We start from the raw sequence: 27,389 nt of genomic DNA, 5'->3' as shown, positions 1-27,389 counted from the left end.
CAGGCAATCTTCGAGAACAATTATGATAAGCGAGATCTGTACGGTCCTTTCGCTTTATATGTGCAATGCCGAACTCTAGAAAAAAAAAAGTGCACATGTTGAAATGGAGAACGCAAAACGACTTTATCTACTGCATTAAAGCCATCTCATACTGGATAATGAAAGAAAGAGCCAAGTAGGTGCGCTAAGGAGACCACATTTGTTAGTTTCAATGCGTAAGTTTGAAATGTGCTCACAAGTTTCTATGTTCAATCATGTGTAAATTGCAGTGTTTCGAAATGGGGTCAAAGTGTTTGAAACATACCGCATATTGGCATTTTGAACTCCTCGTCGCAAGCAGTACGTTTGTTTCGGAAGAGAAATTCCGACAAAATTTGCTATTTACTGATATACAATTGAACACGCGTTCAGCATATGTAGCTAGGGGACATCGCAGACAGACAATAGTTCTAACGGCACTGCGAGTTTTGCTCACAGCTGGCAAAGCACTGATCATCCGATCAGACGTACTTTTTATGTTACTGGAGAGGTTCAGCTTCCTTGAATTTGTTCATTAGCCTGAGTGGGACTCCTAGTACAGAGTGGACACGCAGGTGGCGGATGGAAATTTGAAAGAAGCGGCGGCACTTTTCGGTGCTGGCGCCACTCCAGAGGCCATTGCACATCGAGGCGCCAGCAGTGCGATAACAAGGGCCAAGCTGCCAGTTGGCGCCAGTGATTTGAGGGCCCCCCTGCCACGTGCCCAACACGCGACCGCCACGCCGTTACGTACAAGTAATTGGCCGTTAGCCTTTACTGCCGATGACCTCCGCGGCCGAGTGAATATCACACAAAGCGAGCCGCCATCTGCTTACGCGAGGTCTCCTATTCAACGACAGAACTATCGCTAAGGAAATGAGCCACTAAAATTGGACGAGTTTCGCCATTTGGACAGCAAACTAACTGATGATAGCAGAAGTAGAGAGCATATTAAACGCAAAATGGCAATAGCAATAAAAACATTTCTGAAAAAGAGAGATATAGAATATAAATGTAAATACTACGAATTGTTTTCTGAAAGTAAGTTTTCTAGAAAGAAGTGTTGTATGGAAGTCCAATACGGATTAATTCTATAAACAAGATGATGTCAGCTTCTGAAATGTGAAATAGCAGGACACTCACGATCATATGGGTAAATAAAATAGCTAAAGGGGAGACACTGACTGGAATTAGGACAAGAAGGAAATTTATTTCAAAACTTGATTAAAACAAGGGATAGTTGACACGCCATTTTTGAGGCATCAAAGTATCGCAGATTTGCTGATGGCAAAAACTGAAGATGGAGACGGAGGCTAGCGTATGTAGGCAGTTTTAAATGGATGTGGTTTGAAGTAGTTTTGCAGCGCCGAAGACGCTTGCATGAGATAGACTAGCGTGGAGTGCTGCATCAAACTGGTCTTGCAACGGAAAACCAACAACAGCAACAAGAACAACACCAACAGCAACAGCAGCAAAGGAAAGACGTTATTGACAACAGAAAGTTATTGTACAACAGCATTCAGGCACCAAATTGATGAATTATTTAAATAATTTCATTGCTTACTGCCATTACAGAAATCACTGCTTCTGAAAAGTCAATCTATCTTCAAGTGACGTACGTACACTGATACTGATAGTCTGCTACTAGGACTGCTAATATTTTTTAAAGAATATCGTGAATCCGACATAATTCGAAAAGGTCGATGTACCGACAAAAAAGAATATCGACGTATCTGCCAAAAATATTGGCTACACATTATAAATATGCTACCAGTTTTTGAGCCGTGTATTTAAGTATCGATTTATTATTAGATATTCTGTACATCAGCAAGCTAGCAGCCTGTGCATCCCCCTCAGAGCAAGAATTGAAAGGAAAACAATGCACGCTCACGCCTAACCACTTTGCTGACAATGGCGACTGCTTGTAAGTGGCACAATAAAAGGTGTCCGATGAGTCCGTCGGTAGGTTTCGTCACATACCGGATTTGTTCGGAACTCTTCATGGCGACTTCCCTGATTTTTCATTTCTGCCAACGCCAGTGACCTAACATTTGTGGTGTAAAAATTGTGTACTGCAGCTAAATGTTAGTTTCTATTGGTAGCGCCCATTACGTCAGCGTTTACCATCACTCGTCACCTACCACCGCAAAGACCAGTCTCGTCTCGTCTTGATATTTAGTTCATCATTTTCAACTGCTTTCGAAGAATACCTGTGTGAAGAAATAGCACACTAGTTACGTTTTCTTCACATCTGAAGTATTGTTATTCCATTCACACGGCCACCCCCCAGTGCAATCGAACTACTACTATTGTGCCACATATGCTTGCTTCACACAGTCAAAAGGGAAAGATTGGACGTGTTGTAAGCTCAAAAAGCGGTAAGACTCCTTCACAAAATTAAAGGAAAAAAATGTTCTACTACAACTTGAAATGAACAAGTTCATATACTTACCAAAAATTGTGAAAAATATATAAAATAAAAATATTAGCACTCGATATTGCCATTTTGATATCGACATATCGATACATCAGTGGAAAACATATCGCCCATAAATATCCATATACGAGGGTTGTTCAATAAGCAATGCCCACATTTTTTTTTTTAAAAAAAAAGGCTATTAATATACATAGACAAACGTCCTTGTTGGTGCTTCACATTTGATGTTTGTTCTGTGCGCCGATGAAGTTTCGAACCGTTCTGGCCGATGGCAGAGCCGTAGTGCAGCATCAGAATGGCGTCTACATGCGGCTTACGTTACAAGTAGCGTGCTGCTGTTGAATTCTTGTGTGCAGAAAAATAAACCGTGGTGAACATCCATAAACGTTTGCGTGCAGTGTACAGTTGGGCGATGCGTTAAGACAGTTACTGTCTCAGGAAATGCAGAAACAGAACTCCATGATCAGCCACGCTCCGGACGTCCCGTCACAGCCACTGCCCCAGACATGTTAAACCATGCGGATGTCATTATTCGTGCAACCTACGTCTTTGGATTCTCTATGGGGGAACACACTTTGAAGATGACGAGAGTGTCAGTGATGCAGTGGAAACATGGCTACGCCTACAGGACAAGAGCTTTTACCAGCAGGGAACACATGCTGTTCCACTACGTTGGCGTAAGGCCACAGAACGTGATGGAGACTACGTAGAAAAATAGGATATTGACAAGACATGTTGACGTACACTGTCATCAAATTCGGACTCTCAACAACAAACATGTACTGAGGAAAATATATGGGGCATTACTTACTGAACGACCCTCGTATATGGAGAAAACATCGACATATCGATATTTTATCAACAGTCCTATCTGCTAACTGTTGTGGCCATTGTGATCTGCAGTAAAAATAAAAATAAATAAAAATAGAATTAATGACAGAGATTGTGAGGAGATATTTTTGCAAGGCAAAAACAACACAGTAATTATAATTTATATGAGTACCAATATAGCTTTCAAAGATTATACTCAGTCTTTTCGTCGTATTCTATTCTTACAGCACCAGACAAGCAATATAATATCCGCTTTTGAGAAACGGAACTGTATTCAGTTGCTGGCGAGCTATTTATTTTCATTCTGCTTGGAGGTGATATGGCCATCTCTCAGTTTTCGAGGAATCTTCTGGTATTTTACCTGGTAAAGTTACATTTTCTCGCGAATTTCATATTCATTTTTAAAATTATATATTTTGATGGAAAGGAACAGCTATATAACTGGCTAATGGTTAGGAAGATCCGATAAACTGTTGTAAAAATTTCGTTCGCTAGTTTGCCTACAACAAGCAAACGAACAAAATACGAATTTCGTCTGTCGCTTTTACTGTACTATATTCATGATAAGGATTTTTTTAGATGCAGCCGGCGACAATAGTAGGGGAATGATTCATGATTAAATGGCATGAGGATTACGGAACTTATATTTATTTCGTTCGCACTTACTACGAGGAACCATAGCTTCAACTGAACGTTTGATTATATTTGTTCCTAATATTTCCGCTTACTGCGTTTCGATAATTGATATCTGTCTCCGACTGATGTCTTGCTCTCCTGTACAACGTTGTCTTCACGTCTGAGAGCGACAGTATGATACTGAAGATAAGATTTTATGTCTGGTCGACCACGAGGTCATTTCAGACATAACTAAACAGACGTGTTAGTATCTGAGAAAATTTGTGAAGAAAACTGACGGTGTCGTTTTCAAGAAAACCGTTTAGGTGTTTGGCTTGAGCGAATTAAGGAAACCATAAAATAACGACATCTCGATGGGTATTTAAACTGTCGTCCTTGTGACTGCGACCCCTGCACCACTTCGCTTCAACCACACAACATAGTTCCCCAGAGAGATTTGCACGCCAAGGCAGTTGTTGGGGGCAGCTGCCGGCCCTGGGCAGCCGCTAGCTGTCAGTGTGTCGCAGTGCCTCCGAGGCTCCGTTGCGGGAGGCGGACGGCGGAGGCGCAGGAGGTGTGGTGTGGTGTGGTGTCCACGGAATGCGCCCGAGGCGCTGGTTAGTGGTTTCTGGTTACGGTCGCTGGCGCGCTCTCCTCGGAAGCCGGCAGCGTGGCTGGCCCGTTAGCCGCGCCCCGGTCGCAGCCACTGCCGGCGTTCTGCAGTAGGAGCCGAGCCTCCGGCTCAGGCAGGCGTACGTGTTTAACGGCGCCAATAGCGGACCGCACAACTGAAGTCTCAGTGCTGACTAGTGTGGGGCATCAGTAAATCCAGAAGACGAAGTGGGATTGACATCTTTGGACCACAAAAGTTAGGCACTGAGAACTGTAAGAGCCTAAAACACACCGTCGACAATTTTGACATTATGCCATGTGTGCATCCCCCTGACGTCTGTTGATCTCACGGTGAAGCAACTTTATCAGTGCTGTGCAGCTACACTGTACATACACGATATTCGAAATTGCCTTTACAGATTTTCATCGACTTGTAGAGGGGACGGACTACAAAATATTTTGAATTGGAACCTATGTTCGGAAACGTACCGTTTCTGTGCTACAGCCCTCTGAAAACATGTTTGCTAGATAGGTATGCGACAGGGTAGTCATGGAGGTGGGGAGTTACGTCAGTTCGGCAGACATAATTTGAACACTAACCTACCTCTCTGATGATCATGCACGTGTCTGTGAGGGTTACAGCGAAATGGCTGAGTACTCGGTCGCAGGATACACCGACATGATCCTTCTGAATGGCGAAGCTCACGGCAATTGAAGAGCTGCTCGTCGCCTTTATTAAGATTGTTCCCCACTATGTCAGACTCCATGGCGTGCCCTTTTCGCTGCAATCACGCAACGGCTTCGAGAAACGGTACCTTTGTCATCAGCAGGCGTGACTGGTGCTCCAACGAGACGAAGCACACCCGAATTGAAACAGGCCGTGCTGCAGAAGAGAACCCGTCAACGAGTATACGAGCCATTTCTTTGGCTATTAATGAGTACAATCGTACAAGTGATGTACTGCGTCACGTCTAGTAAATTACTTGTAGAAGTGGTCGCGTTATCAACATGATTTCAGATGGTTGTAACAGAAACAGTAGGTTTCCGGACATGGGTTCCGATTCAAAATATTATGTGCACACTACCCTCTACGAGTCCTAGAAGTTTGTAACGGAAATTTCCGAACACCCTGCACGATCATTTACGAAAAGCAGTCTCACCGATTTCAGTGATACTCACTTCCATATGGACCCAAAGCACAAATTTTTATTTCTGTGGGAACGCGTATTGGTTTACACTGATGCTCATTTCTTTATAAAAGATGCAAGCTATTAAGGAATGCCCCACATCACAACCTGATGTTCCATGGTTTTAGCGTTCCAGTCTGTAAAACAGACACTGAGGATTTTAGAACTTTTAAGAGTGTTAACGACGCAACTACTAAACCAAGAGGTGATGTTCGTCATAACAACGTAAATGAAGTTTTTAACAGGTTGTCATGAACTGTCTTTTAAAGTACGATATTCTGCATTGAAGTCGTGCCAGCCTACCATTTGCTTCAATTCGCAACGAGGGAGACCATAATTTGCTATTTCCCCTCAGTTTTCAGATTCCTTGCAAAATCTAGTGCCCAATTGCATAGGTGGAAGGGAAATATCAACCTTGAAACACAAAGGCCTAACAAAACTACTAGATCAAGCTTCAAAGACATAGACTTAATGAAACCATTAGATTTCATGCCGGGAGACGCAGTTTTCACTGAACCTCAAGGCAGAGAATGTGTTTAACGAAAATGATGACGACGACGACCATGTAGTGATGGGATAGGTCGTAACTACAGTATGTATGTGCTGCGTTTAGTATCCGTTCTGATTCTAGTTTCACATTTATTGCAAACTACACTACAGTCAAAAAGGCACTATTGTTACTGTCTATATATCATTAGCATTAATAATAATTCAAAATATTGATTACAATTTCGTATTTAAAGTGGTTACACGATTTTTGTATTGGAAGTATAGGATGTTGACACCTGGTTAAAAACAAATCATATCTAGGAGACTCGTATTGAAGGCTATCTGACTCGTATCTGTTGCAAATGATTGCTTTTGGCGAAATCATTGGTGTCAATACGTCTGCGTGACCGTCTTCCAAAACAGCTATTGTAACTGTTGTCCCCGTCAAACGTATGGTTCAAATAGCTCTCAGCACTATGGGACTTAACATATGAGGTCATCAGTCCCCTAGACTTAGAACTATTTAAACCTAACTAACCGAAGAACATCACACACATCCATGCCCGAGGCAGGATTCGAACCTGCGACAGTAGCGGTCATGCGGTTCCAGACTGTAGCGCCTAGAACCGCTCGGCCAATCCGGCAGACCGTCAAACGTACTACAAATTGGAAAGGTTAGACCAAAAGTGTGAGCTGAGGCTTTCCCGACAATTATGCTGCTTCAAAGATTCTCTGTGTACTGCAGGTCCAAATGTCGAAGGTCCACGACATTTCTTGGAACAACCGTTACTCTGTCGTCAGGTGGTGGTGATGGAATGGTGCATCTGCTGCTTGCTGGTGGCATTTATACCTGCCGGTCCAGTGTTCGGGCCTCGCAGGATCCGCGTAGTACTCGGTGGTGGGGGAGTATGCGGCTGCGACAGTGGTGGGGGTGACAGTCTCACAAAGGGAGGCCACTACGCTGGTACTACGGATTTACTTCCAACTTGTACACCTCTAGTAAGGTGCGCTACTCTGACAATTCCGGGAAAATCCCAAGAGGAGTTTTACGCGTCTATTATGTAACTGATCTGTCTGTGCAGAGGTGTCGGCCGTAACAAGTCGTCGCGGTCGAGTTGTTAGCTCTCGCTCTTTGAAAGATGGTCGTGAACGAGGCGACGGCTCGAACCCCGCTAACAAGTTTAATCCATATTTTTTTCGTCATTTGTCACATTATTTAATTTACATGCAGCCAACACTGGTTTGAAAATGGTCAAAAAACGAATTACCAGCAGACGAAAAGTCCTCGTTACCACCGGTAAGTTTTTGGAGTGTATTTTCAGAGAAGCAAATAAAATTCGTCTCGCTGATAATTTAATAATAGGGACAAGGGCTTACAACTGGGGAAGGCATGGAAGCCAATATTAAGCTCCATGAAAGCAGAACACCACACCCGGGCGCCCGGCGGGCGAAACGCAAATGAGAATCTCTTCCTATCACCGCACCCGCGCGCCCCCCACCTCAGAGCACGGCGAAGGGGCAGCGAGGCGCGAACTCTGGACCGGCAGTTATAAATACCGCCACAAAGGAGCAGAAACATCAAGCGTCGAGGGCTGGGAACTGGAACAAAAATAAAACTGTACAGGTCTGTTATCCTACCTACATCATTATACGGGTCTGCAGTTCGGTCAATGGCGGCAGACAGCCATTTGCATAAAATTCAGACACTGCAAAGCAGGATTCTCCGTACCATACCTTAGGCAGACCGCTACAGCCGTACACGCCCAACACGCGTATTGTATTAAAGACATTTTAGACGAGCCCTCGATCCTCACATGCGTAAAAAAAGTAAAGAGCACTCTAAGAGAGGACTGCATCTTCGACCCATCATTTTATGCATCACTTACGCAGAAAATACCTCGATGCTTCAGATAAAAGAGCAATCTCCAAACTAACCAGACAACTGAGGGTATAACAGATAAAGAAACACAGTCATACGTGCGATCAGTCATATAGATCCCAAAACAAAAGCCACCTTCAATCAATCATTCAGCCATGCTAGAATAAGACGTGCTAAAAGCCTTGTGTTGAATCTATGAGAGAGATATACACATAATGCAGCATACATGTCATTCCATCAGCACCTCTGATGATGGCGGAACGGTTATTCGCTGAAGTATCGTGAACCTGCGACGACTGGATCCAAAAACACATCTAAGAACCCTGGAAGCGAAATCGTTTCCGTTTTCAATGTATTGCTATAAATCAGTTAATATCAAAGAGTTTCGTTTATCTGTTCTCACAGTGCTGGTGCGTTTCTGCAGTTTCTTCGAGTTTATTTCGTTCTGCATCATAAGCACAGGCAGCGTCAAATCGCAAACATTTCTCAATAGCTGTCTGAGCCGCTGCCAAGAGATATTCTGAATCGTGTCTGCTATGGACACGAGCCTTCCGCACTTATGACTGCCTTGCGCATCGCGTCACCCTGACCCCGCCGCCGTGTAAACAGAGCGCTCAGCCCGAAACAGCTGGAATCTGCTGTAGGGATGGAGCAAACCGACCAGTTACAACCGACGCCGGTATTTTAGTTCTGAATAACAAGTATTTTTTGGTATTTCTTTGGTCTCGCTTACAAATGGTGTTTTCTATTTTTACTAATAAATGAGTAAAGAGAAATACCAATTACCCATAACAGCAGAGATACAATGTTTCGATTTTAAATAAACTTTTTTTTTTTTAGACAGGAGTAATTTTTATTCGTATAATTGGCATTGGTTTGAAATATTGCGTTAATATAGTAAATGGGAAAAGCGACCAGTGCTATGTTAATAACAAAGCCAACAGAAACGACAACGAACGCAAGGCACAAGAATTGGTACGGCATTCCTGAGACACTATGCTCCTTTTGTCACGTGTCGCGGTTTAAGCATCTGCAGAGCAGTGTACAACACTTGGCCACCACCTGGTCTATGAAGCAGTTTCTCGGTGTCGTTGCCGGGTATCCGTTTCAATTGTTTTAAAAGATTAAATATTTCTTTGTCATTTCAACGAAATAATACAAGAGGAAGAAAATTATGATAACAGTAATAAATTAAAAACTTAACAGGTAAAAACAGAGTAGCTGATCTGCTGCTAATGTCTAAGTAATATGCCTTTATCTGCCTGTAGCCCTTGAAAACTGAAAACAAGAAGAATAGAGTTCTTTAACCTCAGTTTTCACCCTTTAGTACTAACTATTCGCAATGCCGAAACAGTCGTATGATCCCCGATAATAACATGATTTCTGAGCACAGTTACAAAAAAATTAGAATCAACAGGAGAATACTGGTGATTTTTTTACAGTATTCAACCGCTTATCACTTTTCGAGAAAAGCAGCGAATTGTGGAAGGAATAAGTTTTATTTGCCTATTCAATAACATGAATATAAAACTGAAAATCGGTTACCTCATAAACCGGTTATTTTCTGCGGTTTCAACAGTCTCGTTAAACTGGTGCGGAAAAAAGAATATAATTGAAAACCGGTTGTTTCAGCGGTACCCGCCATCCTTCATCTGGTGGCGTCGACCGTCTGCTCGCAGGCAGTACCCACACCACAGCCGGGACACGCGTGTTCGTAATTTTGATCTAAGTAAACCTGTATTACGGTCTCCGACGGACGACCGTCGGAAACCCTCCCAGTTGCACATATACAACTTAAAGACAGCAACAAATGTACTGAATCGGTGATGAGGAGGGAGATATACCTTATAAGGAAAGCACACATCGAACGATCTACCCATTTCGCTCATCTTTCACCCGGTTGTAGTGGATACTTAAATTTAAGAAATGCTGGTCTAGTATGCTGTAATTAAGTTTTTTCGGGGAATCTAGACCCAAAAATTTAAGAGCATGTAAAAGCACGGTACAGGAGTGCCTGCTTTCGAACAGCGGCGTTAACGCAACCGCCTGAGGACGTGTACAGGTAGTCCGGCCGAACTGCGTTCGAGACACTTTTTTTTAACATGATGTATTAGCTTCTTTTTATTGTCCCTATGTTCGGCACTAATTTGCAATTGATTTTAAACTAACTTCCCGATGTACTAGAGATTCTAAACTATCAATATAGCTCAAACTGGATGAAAATGCAATATCACCCGCTTTCGTGTTTGGTGTGTGTCGGAGGGTACTCCTTGTACCATTGCTATTTCCCCCTTCCCCCGTCTCACTTGCGATTGTTTCGTGGCAAGAACGGTTACTAGTAAAGTCCTCGTGTGAACTCCATGCCCTCTAACTTTTACCTTCGAGGTCTTTTCATGAGATAATCGTGGTAACAAGCAATGTATTTGTTATTCAGGTGAAGAGAACAGGAATTTACCACATGTCTCTGTTGTAATCTCATCAAAATGTTTGAAATAGACTGAAAAGCAGGAAATAATTATTGAAATAAGAAACTTTTAAAACGAACTAAAAAGTGTAAAATAACTTCTAGCACGATACAGATTCCTAAACCCTTACAGACAGTCCTGAATATTTTTGCCAGTAAATTTTTAACAGCTATGAAAATACTGGTAGAATTCAAAACGAAAAACGTGGGGCGCGAGCAATACATAACATGTTTAATAGTTCACCTCCTTACTATTACCTATAGCATGCGCCCCAAGGTTATCGTTTTAAATTCCGCAAGTATCTAAAAAGCTATTAAAAATTCATACGCACCGATTTTCAGTATTATCTGTAATGAGTCAGGAATCTGTAGGGCGCTAGGAGAAGTTATTTTTTCCTTTTAGTCTGTTTTAAGAAAGGTTAGAGAAAAAAGTTTTATTTCAGTAATTCTTGTAGTTTACCACAAAATATTTGTATCACTATTCAGCACCATGTACCTTCGCAAAGGAACAATAATATCAGAAAGCTGTGCTCCAGTAGTGGACTGACAGCCTGCCCGATTAAGCATGGTATGGGCCAGTTTTTGGAGAAGGTTGAAGCCAAAACGTGTGAAAAAAAGATCTGGTCTTAGCTGTAGAACGGAATCGTAAAGAAGGAAACATGACGACTCATTTTTGCTGCACAGGAAGAAGTCATCAGCCCTAACGCCTTCAAAGGCTGAACTGAGCAATGAGCGAAGGATGCGAACTGCAGACACTACAAAGAAGCTGGGAAGGAATTGTCCAGATCTTGAGCCGCTGCAAAAAGATCGCTCAGACTGATTACGAGCAGAGCCACAATAGTGTCGCACGAATGACACACTGCAACGTATATACCAAAATTACCATTTGCCAGTAGCACGAACCTGGCGTGAACACAAGAAAAAAAATTGCCCAAAATTAAGAAGAAATATAACTGTGGGACTTCTGATTTCAGACAGATCGAATGATGAAACAACACACGAGCCATCATAAGTACGTAAAAAAAGAAAGTTGACCATTGACATCCCAGATGATAGCAGAATCGACGAGAAACAACTTTAAGAACTTGCCAAATACGAAGACTTGAAAATCAAACTACAGCGGCTCTGTGCTAAACCTGTTAGTGTAAGTGGTTCCAGACGCCGTGTGGCCGAGCGGTTTTAGGCGCTTCAGTCTGGAACCGCGCGACTGTTACGGTCCCAGGTTCGCATCCTGGGTCGGGCATGGACGTGTGTGATGTTAGGTTATTTAGGTTTAAGTAGTTCTAAGTTCTAAGGGGCTGATGACCTCAAATGTTAAGTCCCATAATGCTCAGAGCCAATTGAACCATTTTAAGTGATCCCAGTGGTTCTCGGCACATTCCGAGCGGTGCTGAAAGATCTTAGTAGGCACCTGAAAACCATCGAAAGTGACAAACTACCCATCTGACAACTACAAAAAGCCACGTAACTGGCATCTGTGCGAATTATCCGTGGATTCATCAGGAAGTCCAGGACGCTTGGGAAGAGTCCAACTAGTGATAAAATACGAAATCCACCATAGTAAACTGATTTATTGTGTTTATGTTATAAACAATACGCATGATGATGACATTGTGCTGCATTCGTGGCGACGTGTTGTCGAGGTGTAACAAGGGATTGTGATGAAATGAGTTCTGAGCTGTTGATAGACTGATTCACTTATCACTGGAAGATCTTACCAGGAATATCTGCTTTGTATAATACACACTGTATCTGCGATAATCTTATAAATGTATTGAAAGACGAAAGACGTTCCTTTCATCACTACTCATTCCTGGATTACAAGTCGCCACGAATGTACCACAACGATATTATTAATTTTTGGAGAAAAGTGATTCATTGTAACGATTTAAGTGCTTGGTGAAATATTCAGAAATAAGGAGACATGGAAAGAAGTGATTCGCAGCTGCTCTCGACAGCTAGCGCTCTCTTATGATATTCTAACGGCTCGTAAAACTGTGAATCACCATTTCTCGAACACGTTCGAGAAGCGTATAGTTTTAGAGCACCATTTGTTCCATCTATGTATATACTATAACCGTATCAAAAATGAGTAAATTCGGTGACTGAGTTTGTGCTTCCCTTGCTAGTGCCGCATTGCCTCTTGTAATAGGTAAAGAACGATACACATCGCACACGAAGCGGAAGAGGAACAGCTTCCGGGAGTGCCTGTGGCGTTCTTAAAGAAACTGAAAACGTGGTGAAGACAAAAAGAACTCTAACAGTATCGCACTTTTTACGCGTATGATCTGTTAAGTGGCTGATTACTTACCGGCAGATTTGTCCAGGAAATTTCTAGTGTTTTTCATGCTTAGTTATAGATTCCCACTATGGTTCAAATGGCTCTGAGCACTATGGGACTTAACTGCTGTGGTCATCAGTCCCCTAGAACTTAGAACTACTTAAACGTAACTAACCTGAGAACATCACATACATCCATGCCCGAGGCAGGATTAGAGCCTGCGACCGTAGCGGTAACGTGGTTCCAGACTGGAGTGCCTAGAACCACACGGCCACTCCGGCCGGCCATAGATTCCTACTATCTAACAGCCTGAAAGCCTGCTAGACTCTTATTTCAAGACGATAAAAGGCGTGGGTGTAGATTTATAAAATTGACTTTATCTTCGCCACACACATATTCTACAAAACCTACCGTAATAGGCATAAACTTTTTTGTGTCATTTTGCAGATGGAAGGACGTGAAGGGAAAGAAATAAGAAGCAAAAGCTCGCCAAGCCATTATTCCGGTTTCAACTCTCCACCGGAGAATCTAGACCGCCGACCGCGTTAAAACGGGCGTTAAGTGGAAATAGTTCCGCGCAAATGCGCTGCTCCCAGAAATACTGGCGCCAGTCACGGACCGTAAACACGGCGCACCAGACCCCGTTTTCTCTAAACAGCTTCCACTCAGGCGCTTTACAGAAGAGGCAGTCATGCATCCACGTATGCAAGGCTGCCCAAAGAGAAGTGCACCATTGTATCTGAAGGAGCATAAAAAATTAATTTTGTCTATATCTGAATGAGAAGCGAACAGTGTATGTATATGAACAGACACAGTATCTCTGTTGCCTTAATTTTCTGTGCAACCAATTTTTTTCTTATATGTATTTCATGTGGGCAGACCGTAGAACATACAGTACTCGCACAGTGGATGACGCTTCAAAGGATCGTAAAAGAGGGCAAGTAGGCCAATTAACTACAAAGTGCACGGACATTGCTCCGACACAGATCTGAGTGCCTTCACCCGTCTTACCTGTGGATGTAGCTTTACGAAGGAAACCAGTACGGGCAAGGAGAAAGCTACCTGAACAGTTACATAGACGCTACGGATGGACATTTCACGTCGAGCGCTGGTTTGTACTGATTTTTGGTACCCGATACACTTCGACACAAATGCAGCTCAGGAATTAATAATTTCTCGGTGTGCATGCACTGATTAAGATCTAAAACGCGCCACGACGATGTAAATTTTAGAACTGACGGAAGACGTTTCGATATCAAATGTTGCCAGTGCAAGAAAACCAGAAGCTGGTGATCAAAAATCCGAGCTACAACGACGAAGGAAAGGATGAAATATCCGTTCGCACCTTCAGGTGCCTTACTGTTGCCTTTGTATACGTATTTTGTTATATGATAGTAGGAAGTTTTGCAATTTGTCAGTGTTTTTTGAAAATACTTTTGACCGACTCTGTATATTTAGTCCGACGTTTACGCATTCAGGCACAGGCGACATGCGTATCTCACGGTCAAATGGTTCTAATGGCTCTGAGCACTATGGGACTTAACATGTGAGGTCATCAGTCCCCTAGAACTTAGAACTACTTAAACCTGACTAACCTACGGACATCACACACGTCCATGCCAGGGGCAGGATTCGAAACTGCGATCGTAGCAGTCTCACGGTTCCAGACTGTAGCGCCTAGAACTGTTCGGCCACCCCGGCCGGCTATCTCACGGTCAATTGTGACTGATGCTTACACGGAATGTGTATCTGCGTATGTGCCATAATATAGGGAATATTTCGAAAGACGTCGACTATGCGAATGTCACCGTACCCTCTACCTGGAACGATTAGTTCTGTGTTACCATCGCAGGCGTGTGTTCCACGGGCGACAAAAGTTATCAGACACCGCCCCGCTTGACAAGGTAACCGCAGTATGACGGCGGAACTCAGCGGCAGCAAGGAGTCAGTGTACGCAAGGCAGCTGTCTCTTACTACAGGGAAGCACAGGTCTCGTCAAAAGATCAACGTAGCGCCATGCCCGTAAAGGTAGGGAAACTGCAGTGGAGAGTGAAGGCTTATTGTGCGGCTGCACAGTGAGGGAAAATCATATGCAGAAACAGGCAAGCTCGTCAACCGAAGGCGAGAAACCATATTTAGTATCGTCCAGAAATGCAAAGAAGATAAAACTCTCGTCAATCGTCCACGACAGGGGCGTCCTCAGAAACTCACGAACAGAGACAAGAGGAAGATAGTTCGAATGGTGAAAAACGTCCAGGGACGTCGCCCCCTGCTATATTGGCAGAAGGAGTTACTTTTAGAACAGTGCGCAGATGCGCCTGAACAATGCTGCGTACAATGCCTGAGTGCCAAGGCGCAAACCGTCAGTCAATAAGTATAACGCAAAAAAGCGGATGGCTTTTGCAGAAGAATTTGTCGGCGAGGATGTGACCTTTTGGAACCAGATTCTGTAGAGTGAAGAATGGAAATTTACTTTGAGCCACGTGGATGGCCGCAGTTTAGCGTGGCGTCAAGCAAACACAGAGTGGAAGCCCAAAAGCATGCAAGCAACCGTCAACCATGGAGGTGGCAGTGTGATGATGTGAGGATTCATGCCTTCCACAGGTGCTGGCGAGCTTGTCTTTATTGAAGGCACCATGGACAAATTTGTGTATCTCGATAATATGCTCAAACAAAATACGGATCTTCGAGGTGACTTATTTCCAACAAGACAACGATCCTAAGCATACGGCGGAAATTGTCAAACCGTGGCTGCTATATAACAAGCCTCGTACCCTCATTACTCCATCGCAGTCTACGGACCTCAGTCATACCGAAAACATCTGGAATGAACTGAACACGAGATTACACAAACGATATGTGAGCAGTCTGACACATTTGCGTGCATTGATAGAAGAGGAATGTGCAAATATCGGTTAGGATGTGACGAAAAAAGTTGTTTACTCCGTGACACAAAGACTGAGGGCTGTAATACAGAGAAAGGGGGCGCATTACCAAATACTGACTCCTGAGTGAATACTTTTGCCCACTATATATTTTGATTTTCTTTCTTTTTTTACATAAGGCCTTTTTTGTTGCTTGTTGTTTTGCATATGTTCAGACTGATACGCATTACACATCTGTAAAGAATAAAATACATGTTTCGAGTTAGCAAAAAAAAAAAAAAAAAAAAAAAAAAAAAAATTAAGATTTGCTTCTCTGATTGCTACCAATGTCTGAATACTTTTGTCCACCTCTTATATGCGTAGTACCAATGAGAGAAAGGGTATGTTTATACAGTCTTCTTGTTTGTGCAAAAGGAAGCATCTTCAAAACCATATGATAATTTGAAAAGCGCACACGCGCACGCACTAAATTTAATAATTAGTATTTGTCGGAGGCAACTGGTAATAATGTCCCAGGAATAAATTAAAATGGACCTGATCCCCGGTTCCTACCAATGTTTTCGGGAGGTTTCCCTTGATTATCAGGCTAATGCTGAAACTGGAATTCCCTTCTCACGTATTTCCAATTGGACGTCGTCTATTCCATTAGCTGCATGCCTGGTTTTTGGCTGGAAAGTTCGTGACTCAAACATTTCGCTGTACCCCAAGCTGAGTACTACACAGGCCGCGGCAGTGGTACGTTGCACATGTGTAGCAAGTCATCGAGTCTGAAAGGGGTTCAGATAATCAAATATACCGGACTGGGCTAAGATATGGACACACAGTGAGAAATGCATGCTTGAAAATAAATGCAGTTGCTAGCCAAGCCTGCACGTTACGATGTTGTATTTGACGAGGAACGGCACCTGTGCAATGTCCTCAACACGTCGCAAGTGTCGATCGTGGTCAGAACACTGTCACGTGTGGTTAGGGGTGCATTACGTCGCAGCTAAGTGAATTCGAGCGTGGGGAAACTAATTGCGCTCAGTTAGTGTGTGCTTCCGTAACCAAGATAGCGGAAGTGTTTGGTGTTTCAGGAGGTAACGTGTCGAAAATTTATGCCTTATACAGGGAAAGCGGAAAATCATCATCCTCTAAGTTACAACGAAGACGAAACTGTGCGTTGATGGCCATGGAAGATGATTATGACGAAAAATAAAAGAACAGCTTCAAAAGTCACTGAAAAACTGAAAGCTGCATTCACGAACACTGTCAGCACCAAAAGAACACAAAAGGAGCTCCAGAAGCAGGGAATTGCAGAGCGCTGGAATCCCATTGTCAGTGATGCAAATGCCCCTAAAATGGAAACGTTGTACCGAAGCTATAAAACCTGGGCTATGGAGCAATGGAAGAATGTCATTTGGTCGGATGAATCTTGTTGCACACTGTTTCCAGCTTCTGGCCGAGTTTACGTCACAAGTGCAAAACCTGAAGGTGGTTCGGTGATTTTTTGGGCGGCCATATCGTGGTACTGCATGGGCGCCATGGTTACTCTGCAAGATCGCATTACTGCCGAGGAGTTTGTGACCATTTTGGCTCATCAGGTCCATCTGATCGTACAACTTTTGTTGCCCCATGGTGATCCTGTGTTTCAAGACGATACGGTCCCTGTTCATCGTTTAGGGCTGGATTTTGAGCAAGAGGATGTACTGTTGCTTCTCTCCTGGCCGCCACATTCAACAGATCTGAATATTCCATACCTCGGGACCCGCGAAGGCGAAGCTCCCGAGTTAGAGTTTCGGTTCAGCACAGAGTTTTAATCTGCCAGGAAGTTTCAGAGCTGAATATTGTTGGGGCTGTATGGCCTACGTTGGAGAGAAGAGAGCGTGATCAGTGTCCACCTCCATCACCGTTACCTGAGATTGGCACTATTTTGCAGGAAGATTTCCCTTGAGAACTATAAACGTTGTACATTTATTCATGTCGAGACGACTGGAAGCTATTTGGAATGTCAAAGGTTTTCCCAGACCGTATTAGGAATGGTAATGTTTTGGTGTTTCCTTATTTTTTTCGTCCACCCCCTGTATTTAGCAGGCACGCCCAGCAGCAGTGTGCGCTGTAGACTGCGGTGGAGGCGGGCGGCGAGCCGCTTACAGCCAAACCACAATCGGTGGAAGGCAGGCCAACATTCCCGTCAGGGCCAGCACATATGTCGTGAGGATGAAGCAAAACCGAGGGATCATACCCTTTGCGGGAGGCTTCTGGATCATCGCAAGCAGCCACACTGCTTGTTTCACAGAGTCCGTGGATTACAACAGGTTCCGCTTCCACGAGCGGAATATTAGCAAAACTCAACACGTATTCCGCAGCTCAGGCAAAATACTGTAAATCCTCCTAGGAGTAACTCTTTGAAATATCACATTGAGAAAAAAGTAGTAACTAAGAATTAAGAGGAAAACGAAGAACGTGACTCGCAGGAGTCACATGAAATAGTTCCATAGTTGCGGAGTAGACATTCAGTCACAATATTGCCGAATACTTCAGTTTTGCTGAGGTGGAGACAAATTCTATCTTCAAAATTTGAAGGCGTGAAAGCAGATGACTACAAGATTTTTGCATGAACGCTGAAAATATTTTCAAGACAGGTCGCTTTTAGTGAGAATTCTCTCTCTAACGCGCACTATACATATTGGCAAAAATAATTCTTATTTCGTAACAAGAGTTCAGTAAGTAAATAAGCGGACGAGTGTTTTCGTTTTGGTCGAACTCTTTTCCCTGTTTCCGTCATGACAAGGAACGAATCAGTTAAAAAGGCAGTTCCGCGTTGTGCCACAACTTCCTCCTTTTACGACATGAGACTGGAATTTACTGCAGTTGTCCATAAAGAACGCTGGCTGGTTTCAATCGAGCTATTCTGGTTCAAAGGTAACGTCCTTAATCGTCTGTGGATGAAATTTCGAAATTTCTTCAACTTTTAAAATTAATAGCCACTCCAATCTGCTATTTATCTCTCGCTGAAGGGGACATTGTACTATACATAAATACAATCGTCTCAAAAGAATTACAGTCTGCAATATTTTGAAATTAATGATTATTTTTTCCTTGCAAGAGTTTTTAGTTTCATAAATGTACTTACCACTTACCCGCCTTTGTAAGCGGGAAGATTTTATGTATACTACGCACAGTCCTATTTGAGTCCATCCAGTACATAACGCAGTCCGCATAATGCAAATCTGTTGTTCTGTGTTTATTGTTTACAATTGTCATTCGGACAGCGAGAGAAAAAAATAAATAAGGAAAAAGGTGATTCTACAAAATGTGCTATATTTTTATTTTATGTAATATACTATATAAGTTAAACAGTCACTAACGCTCTTATTAAATAACAGTATAAAATACTCAGCGCATTCGTGTTTAACAATTTCAGTTCATTCCAGTCACGCGGAAACTTTAAGTAAAATATAAACTTTGACCATAACGGAGCTTGTAGGCAAAATGTAGTCTTTGATCATAGATGTATTTTCGGATATAGACAAAGATGCCAGCAGGCAACGTGGCGGACACATCGCTGTTTTTGTGCAAAACAGAAGCAAGCAAGTGCTTGTACGACACTGGTAGGGGCGAAAATCGGAATAGCAACGAGCACAGTAGAAATCAAATACACCTAAACAGCGGTACATCATAAATACATATACAGCTCAAGTTTAGTAGCCAAAACTTATTTTGCAAAGGGAAGCTGCAGCATCCAGTTTGTGTCGATGTTGTAACTATGTACTGACTGAAGACTCAAACACGTATTACCCTGGGTGAAAGTGCGAGACGTGTACTGTAGTACTCAAGTATTCGGGCGCCTTAGAGGTTCACAGACGAAGTCGTGGACAATACACAAATTGTTGCTGAGTTAATGTGATTTGTCTGGGAGGCCAGCGAGGAGAATCCTGCCTACTGGAGGTGTTTCGAACCATGTTGAGGCGGCGATCACAGCTATGTGGACTGTAGACGAGGAGAGGGTGCGTAACGCAGGTCGTCTGCGGATCGCCCCGCCTCCACCAGCATACCAGGGGCCGCGCCGCGCTGAATAGCAGCACCCGAGGTCAGGGCGGGGGCAGAGTTATGCAGCAGCGTGCAGTATGCAGGCCAGCGGAACGCCCGTTATGCTCGGCACGGCCCCCACATGTCTGACGTCGGCATGCACGCCCCCTCTGACGGAAGCCGCGACACACACACACACACACACACACACACACACACACACAGTGAGTACTGTTCCCAATAAAATGAGGGATTTAAATCCAAACAAAAAGGCGAATAGTCAATAAATACTAATGTGTCCTCGCAGTACATCATTTTTCCTGGTCTTTATCCAGTATCTTCACCGAGTCGGCATATGAATCACGATTTAGTGAAGTCAGTGGTAGGAGGTGGCCAGACGGTTTTCCTGTCGCTTCCTGACCCCAGCCCCATTCATCCCTCCCTTCTCTCTCCTCCCCCACCCTCCCACCCACATCCGATCCGGGACGAGAAGTATGTACATTAGCCGTTTGTGTCTACTGTTATTCAAGCTAAAGTGTGCAACATTTTTCGAAATGTTTGCGAATTGTGTAACCGAGGTGGGACAATTCCGGTTCTTATTTGATCCCCCCTCTTACTTTGCCTATTACAAACGTGAAAAGGGCTTTTCCCGTTTTGACATCTAGCATTATAAATCATTGTCTATGACTTTTTCCATACTTCTTGCCCAGGCAGAATTACATGTTTCCTCAGAAATCAGATGAAAATGTAAGACTAAATTCATTACAGATACACGTGAAATGAGTGTACAGTTGTGCACGATACACCCGCTGTGTTGAACACTGCCCTGGTCTCACTTCTATTATTATTATATAATATAGAAATGATGTTCTGCTGCGAGGAAAAACCATTCTCCTAGTTTTAATACTCAAATGTTTCGGAGAAGTTTCTCGATCTTCAGTGGGTTCGTTTAATCTCCTAGTATTACATATTGCTGTTTATGTGGGTGTCTGACACTCGCTGTACAGCTATAATTATTGCCCTCCAGTATGTCATCATCATACCAGGTTCAGCCAAAGAAGACGTGTAGTGATTCAGTATGATTCCCATGAGTCTGTTGATGCTATCCAAAAAATCTGAATTTCGAACATTCAACCAACACATTTCGTACACTTGCAGCCTACATGGTGGCAACAGTTCTCCTTTGTGTTAGACTCCAAGTGTACAAAATGTGTTGGCCGAAGTTTCGAAATTCAGAATGCTGGATAGTATCAACAGACTCATGGGAATGATGCTGAATCTCCATGCAGTTGTGAAACCACTTCATGAGAAAGATGATAAGGCAGTCTTAAATAATTATCGTCCTATTTCCTTACTGACATCGTTTTCCAAAATATTCGAAAAAGTAATTTACTCAAGAGTAGTCACACATTTAAGTGGACACAGTTTACTTCGCGTATTCCAGTTTGGATCCCAGAAAGATTGCTCCACTGAGAACACTATTTATGTATTCACTCATCAAACAGTACAAGTCAAATAATAATGTAGCGGTGGTTGGTATTTTTTTGTGATCTGTTCAAGGCGTTTGATTGTGTATATCATGATAGGCTCTTAGAAAAACTCAGGTTGTAGGTAATTGATGGCTTTACGCATAGCCGGTTTGAATCACACTTGACAAACAGAATACCAAAGGATGTGCTGAATAATTAAGACAATGTCGTCAAGGTATGAAATTTTCGTGACTGGGGAAATATCACACACACCGCAACGCTCAACTTTGTTTCACTCACATTCCTTATAAGCGTGAATGACCTTTCATTAACATTCAAGAAGCAAAGTTGGTACTTTTTACAGACGACACTAGTGTTATAGTAATCACATCCGAGAGAAAGCAACTGAAGAGGCGGTAAATGAAACTTTCAAAAAATGGCTCTGAGCACTATGGGACTCAACTTCTGAGGTCTCCTAGAACTAATTAAACCTAACTAGCCTAAGGACATCACACACATCCATGCCCGAGGCAGGATTCGAACCTGCGACCGTAGCGGTCTCGCGGTTCCCGACTGTAGCGCCTAGAACCGCAATGAAACTTTCCACAGAACTGTTAAGTGGTTGCCTGAAGATGGACTCTTGCTATATTTTGAAAAAGAAAAGCACACTACATTCAGTTCTGTACAATAAGTAGAGCCATACCACCAACTGATGTAGCAGATGAGCAGGAGTCATAATGTAGGATAGTATGCTCCAAATTATTGGGTGTATGATTGATGAAAACTTTAACCGGAAGAAGCAATTACTGAGCTTCTCACACAGTTAAGTTCAGCTACTTTTGTTCTTCGTAATCTTGGAAACAAACGTGTCTACCTCCTGACATATTTTGCATATTTCCACCCAATAATGTACTGAATAGTTTTCTGGGTAAATTCATCACTTGCAAAATAATATTGTCGCACAAAAGCGAGTAGTAAGAATAATATAAGGCGTTCACTCAAGGACGTCATGTATATATCTCTCCAGGTAGTTGGGCAGTTTAACCGCCCTGTCACAAAATATCATGACCACCAACCTACTATCGATATAAACCCGTCCGGGCAATAGCAGCGACACCTACTAGTCAGACAGCTTGCTGGCCGTGTGTAGAATCGGGAAGTGGCGCGATCTGTCAATTTGACCGAGGGCAGTTTGTGATGACCTAGATGCTCAGCACGAGGATTCCGGAAATGCACGACTTGGATGTTCGAGGAGTGCTGTGGTGAAGGTCATCATCATCATCATCATCATCATCACGTGGCGAAACCAAGGTGAAACCACGTCCAGACGTCGGGGGGGGGGGGGGGGGGGGAGGTCGATGGCCACCGCTGATTACATGTGTCAGACGTCGTAGGCCGGGCAGACTGGTAAAACGGGATAGGCGGCTAACTGTGGCGGAACTAAAATCAGACTAATGCTGAGCAGAGTACAAACGTGGTGTGAAAAAAATACACAGGACAGTCCTAACGAATGGCCTCCGCAGCCGACGACCCATGCATGTGCCAATGTTAACACCACGACATCGGCTACTATGACTGAAATGGGCGTGTTACCATCGGCACTGGACGTTGTCGCAGTGGCAGAGCGTTACATGGCCTGATGAATCCCGATACCTTCTTCATCACGCGGATGGAAGGGCGCGAATTCGTCGCCTTCCATGAGAGCAGCCTCTTGACACCTGTACTGCGGGACGGAGACAAGCTGATGGCGCCTCCATTATGCTCTGGGGAACATCCACATGGACAATCATCGGTCCAGTGGAGCTCGTGCAAGGCAGCATGTCGGTCGAGGAGTATCGTACACTGGTTGCAGACAACGTACACACCTTCATGACGATCATGTTTCATAATGGCAGCGGCATTTTTTAACAAGATAATGCGCAATGTCACAACGCCAGGAGAGTGACGGAGCGGTTCGAGGAACACAGAGTTCCAATTGTTGTGCTGTCCCTCGCCCCTCCCAGCTCGACAAATAGGAACCTGATCTACCATTTCTGGGATGTGACTGACCGTGGCGTCAGAGCTCATCGCCCACAGCCCCGAACTTACGGAAATGGAGGGTGTGCGAATGTGGTGCAGCGACCTACGTAGCCCTCATTGCTTCCATGCCATGCCGCGCGGGATTAGCCGAGCAGTACAAGGCGCTATAGTCATGGACTGTGCGGCTGGTCTCGGCGGAGGTTCGAGTTCTCCCTCGGACATGGGTGTGTGTGTTTGTCCTTAGGATCATTTAGGTTAAGTAGTGTGTAAGCTTAGGGAATGATGACCTTAGCAATTAAGTCCCTTAATATTTCACACACATTTGAACATTTTTTCCATGCCACGACGCGTTGCCGCTGTTTTCCGTTCCAAACGTGGACGTACTGGCTATCGGTAGGTGTTCAAAAAATGGTTCAAATGGCTCTGAGCACTATGGGAGTTAACATCGGAGGTCATCAGTCCCCAGGAACTTAGAACTACTTAAACCTAAGTAACCTAAGGACATCACACACACCCATGCCCGAGGCAGGATTCGAAAGTGCGACCGTAACGGTCGCGCGGTTCCAGACTGAAGCGCCTATAACCGCTCGGCCACTCCGGCTGGATCGGTAGGTGTTAATAATGTTTTGGCTGATTAATGCATACATACTCTTTTTACATCATTTCGATAAAAGAATCGTTCAAATGATCTATGGAACACGTAACTAACTATCTGTTTCTTTTTTCTCTTACACACACACACACACACACACACACACACAGACCACTCTTGTCTACAAGTGCGGATAGTATGTGGTTTGCCGAGTATCACGTTAGAGGTAGGGGTGATTAACATAGCGTAGCTGAGCAGAGTGGTAGTAAGCACTGGGACATCTGAGAATGTCAGGTGTAGGAGAGCAGATAGGTGCGCTGGCGACTATTTGCCGCTTGCTGCGTACTGACCTTTGGCCCAGCCGGTGAGCACGTTGCCCAGGTAGGCCACCTTGTAGGTGGGGTCGTACTCTGTGATGGTAACGGAGCGCCGCTTCCACAGCTTGCCCAGCGACTGCTTGATGGTCCGCAGCGTGCGCTCCCGGAAGTGCTTGCCGCCGCCGCCCCCGCCGCCGCCGCTGTTGCCCTCGGCCACCTCCTCCTGCTGCCCGTCGCTCTGCTTGTGCATCGTGGCCTCTACGCCTGGCCGCTACATCGCACACGCATCACTGAGCCACACACCGTCCACTAGCGCTGATAACCGTTTATTACTCCGCTTGCCCGCACTGCAGTACGATACTGATAATCACTTCGCACACTTAACTTTTATCGCGGCACAGTAGCGTAGACCCGGAAGTGTTTCAGGGTATGACTAGATGAAGGCAGCCTGGTGGGACTGCACAGATGGACAGCGCCTCCAGGGCAGACTGCGAGGAGAGGCGAGGCGAGCTTGCGCGAGCGGACGCGGCTGTGATAGACAGCGGCGGCTGCGCAACGCAGCCACGGGCCGCGACTTCCTCCTTACGACACGGCCCGGCCCGGCACGGCCCGGCAGAACGCGGCGTCGTCCGCCGGCGAGCGCTGCTCGAGCCCCGAGGCCTGTGGCCGCGCGAGCTGCCTGCCTCTGCGTCGTCGCTTCTCCGCCTGCAACGCACCACCAACTCAGTGTCAGGGCCAAAGTCTTCATTATTACTACATCCAAAAATTAGAAGTTACATAACAAGGGTAAAACAGCGATGGCCAACGGCTATGGTACACCGCTTCCACTCAGTTACTAGTGAGTCTGTCGCGAGTGAAACTTTGACGCTTTCCTTAACACTCGTTTCGTGTGTGTGTGTGTGTGTGTGTGTGTGTGTGTGTGTGTGTGTGTGTGTGTGTGTGTGTGTGTGTGTGTGTGTTGGGGCTTATGGGCCCTCAACGTTGAGGTCATCAGCGCCCTGACACACATTAAAAGGAACGAATGTGGACAGACCTAATAAAACTGAAGCACACACGCAAAGAAAGAAGGAAAATGCTACATAAGAATGTAGAACGTAAGGAAAAGGAAAACGTAGCAACAAGAATGCCACAGGAAATTGTCATTGGCTGGCCACTTACATAAAATATGGGAGAGCTTGTCACACAGTGAGCAAATTAAGACCCTCTCCCTAAAGTCTTCGTAAAAACATATGAAATGGCACAGAACTTTAAAACTTTAATCACATTCGCCCGAGTGTTGCCTAAAAAACTCTCGTTTTAACAAAAAGTAAGCAGATTTTATGATTTAGTTTTTAATACACTTTAATATTGTACAGAATGTCAATGTTTTTCCATTGGTTAGACTGAGTAGTTACAGAAACTTACGTTTCGAGGCTGTATAGGTCTATCACCATACCGTAAATATTTACTTTACGTTTTCGTCCACCACATTTCTTGACGCGTTATGGCCGTCTTCCTCTGCCGACTGGAAGAGATGGTCATACCACCTCATAAAATTTCATTTTTTAAATTTTGACGGGAATTCATTTTTTTTTACAGATACATACTAAGTATGTACTCATGATTGATTCTACCAAACGCCTTTGAGAGAAGAATAATTCACACTGCTACTAATAAAGTAAAAACGGTATTCATTCAGTCAGAAAAGGTTCTATAGAGTTTAACATTCCCCGGAAAACCCTAAAGCGAAAAACAAACCGATTGCGATCCAAAAAGTACAATAGGTGCATCTGTGGGTTTTGCCAATGAGCAACGACTTGTGTAATTTCCTATGCAACAAGTAGTTCAACAAAAACATATTAAGATTATAGTATACTCTTAACACGATTTTCTCTTTGTTTCTGTAGTGTTTTGCCAGTTGCTATCTGTCCCGTGCGTGTCTGGCCATCGAACTCAGAAACACCAGTAAGATGACAAAGGGTTAAACAGTACAAAAAAAATCAAAGTCAGTTTGAAACTTGACCTAACTTCATGAACGAAGTCTATTTTGCTTTTTGTGAATATAAAAAAATGTAAATTTCCGAGTGTTTTTTGTCTACTACGATTTAATATTGGCATTCGAAAAAATCATGGCCACCTATCCCTAAATGTTTTCGTCTGCCGTCAAATATCCAAATGTTTGTAGTCCTAGAAAACTTTATAACTTCCGTGTTGCAATATCGTAGGGCGCCACATGATGAGCACGACAAAACTACATTTAAAAGAACACCAAACCTCCAATATTGGCGAAATTTTCAGAAGCTCAGAATTTAACGTGGGCTTCGAGACGAGGTGCTTTTAATAGTTTCCACTATGAAACTCTGTCTCGAAACCTGGTAGAAAATCAAGAAGATTTTGGTCGTGTGTAAGGTACAACGGCGCCAAGACGCAGTGAATACCTTCACTGCGCGATAGCAATGATAGTATCACCAATGACAATGCCACTATAGAGACGGAATTCCTTCACCAAAGAACATGCAATAAATGACCCAGAATTCAAATCGAAAACACCTGCTGGCATCAATAATTTAGAGGCAGATAACCTCAGTGCAGCGAAGTAACTAAAATTAGTTAACAAAGCAAGGTTTGCATTACAGATTACACATCAATTAGGTTTCTTTCGAAGTATGCAGCTGTAACTGCTCCACATTTAGCAGTCATATACAACCGATCGGTCGACGAAAGAACCGTACCTAAAGAATGTCGAGTTACAGGTTACACCAGTACTCAAGGAAGGAAGTACGAGTAGCCTAATCAAATGAACTAAAGACCCATATCACTGACGTCGATCAGCAGCAATATTTTTGAACATATACTGTCTTCGTAAATTGTGAATTGCCTCGGAAAAAAAACGAACCAGCAAGGATTAATAAAACATCGTTCTTTTGAAACATAACTTCCTCTTTATTCATCCGAAATAGTGAGTTCTGTGGACTGGAGATCTCAAATTCATTCCACATTTTTACATTTCAAAAAAGTTTTTCTTTTCCTGTGTCATCAATTTTCTGGCTGATTTGACGCAGCCCGCCACGAATTCCTCTCCTGTGCCAATCCTTTCATCTCAGAGGAGCACTTGCAACCTATGTCCTCTTTGCTGGGTATATTCCAATCCCTGCCCCCTCCTGTAGTTTTTACCCTCTAGAGCTCCCTTTAGTTACCATAGAAGTTGTTCCTCGGTGTCTTTACAAATGCCCTTTCATTCTGTCTCTTCTTCTTGTCAGTGTTTTCCTTATATTCCTTTCCTCGCCGAGTCACCGGAAAACCA

The 27,389-nt window shown here is 43.8% G+C and overlaps 1 protein-coding gene across 1 annotated transcript in view; it reads right to left on the bottom strand.

Moving 5' to 3' along the window:
- The window catches only part of LOC126330168 (protein FAM43A), a 592,769-nt gene that overhangs the window by 291,648 nt on the left and 273,732 nt on the right, over positions 1-27,389 (bottom strand). Inside the window, exon 3 of the mRNA XM_049996337.1 lies at positions 24,140-24,811. Within this exon, the coding sequence (XP_049852294.1) occupies positions 24,140-24,356 (217 nt within the window). The 5' untranslated portion in view covers positions 24,357-24,811. The remainder of the gene's footprint in view (positions 1-24,139; positions 24,812-27,389) is intronic.

Source organism: Schistocerca gregaria, chromosome 2 (assembly GCF_023897955.1).
Source record: "Schistocerca gregaria isolate iqSchGreg1 chromosome 2, iqSchGreg1.2, whole genome shotgun sequence".
Lineage (NCBI taxonomy): Eukaryota > Metazoa > Arthropoda > Insecta > Orthoptera > Acrididae > Schistocerca > Schistocerca gregaria.
The sequence above is the reverse complement of the archived record's forward strand: the minus strand, read 5'-3'. Positions and strand labels throughout refer to the sequence as shown.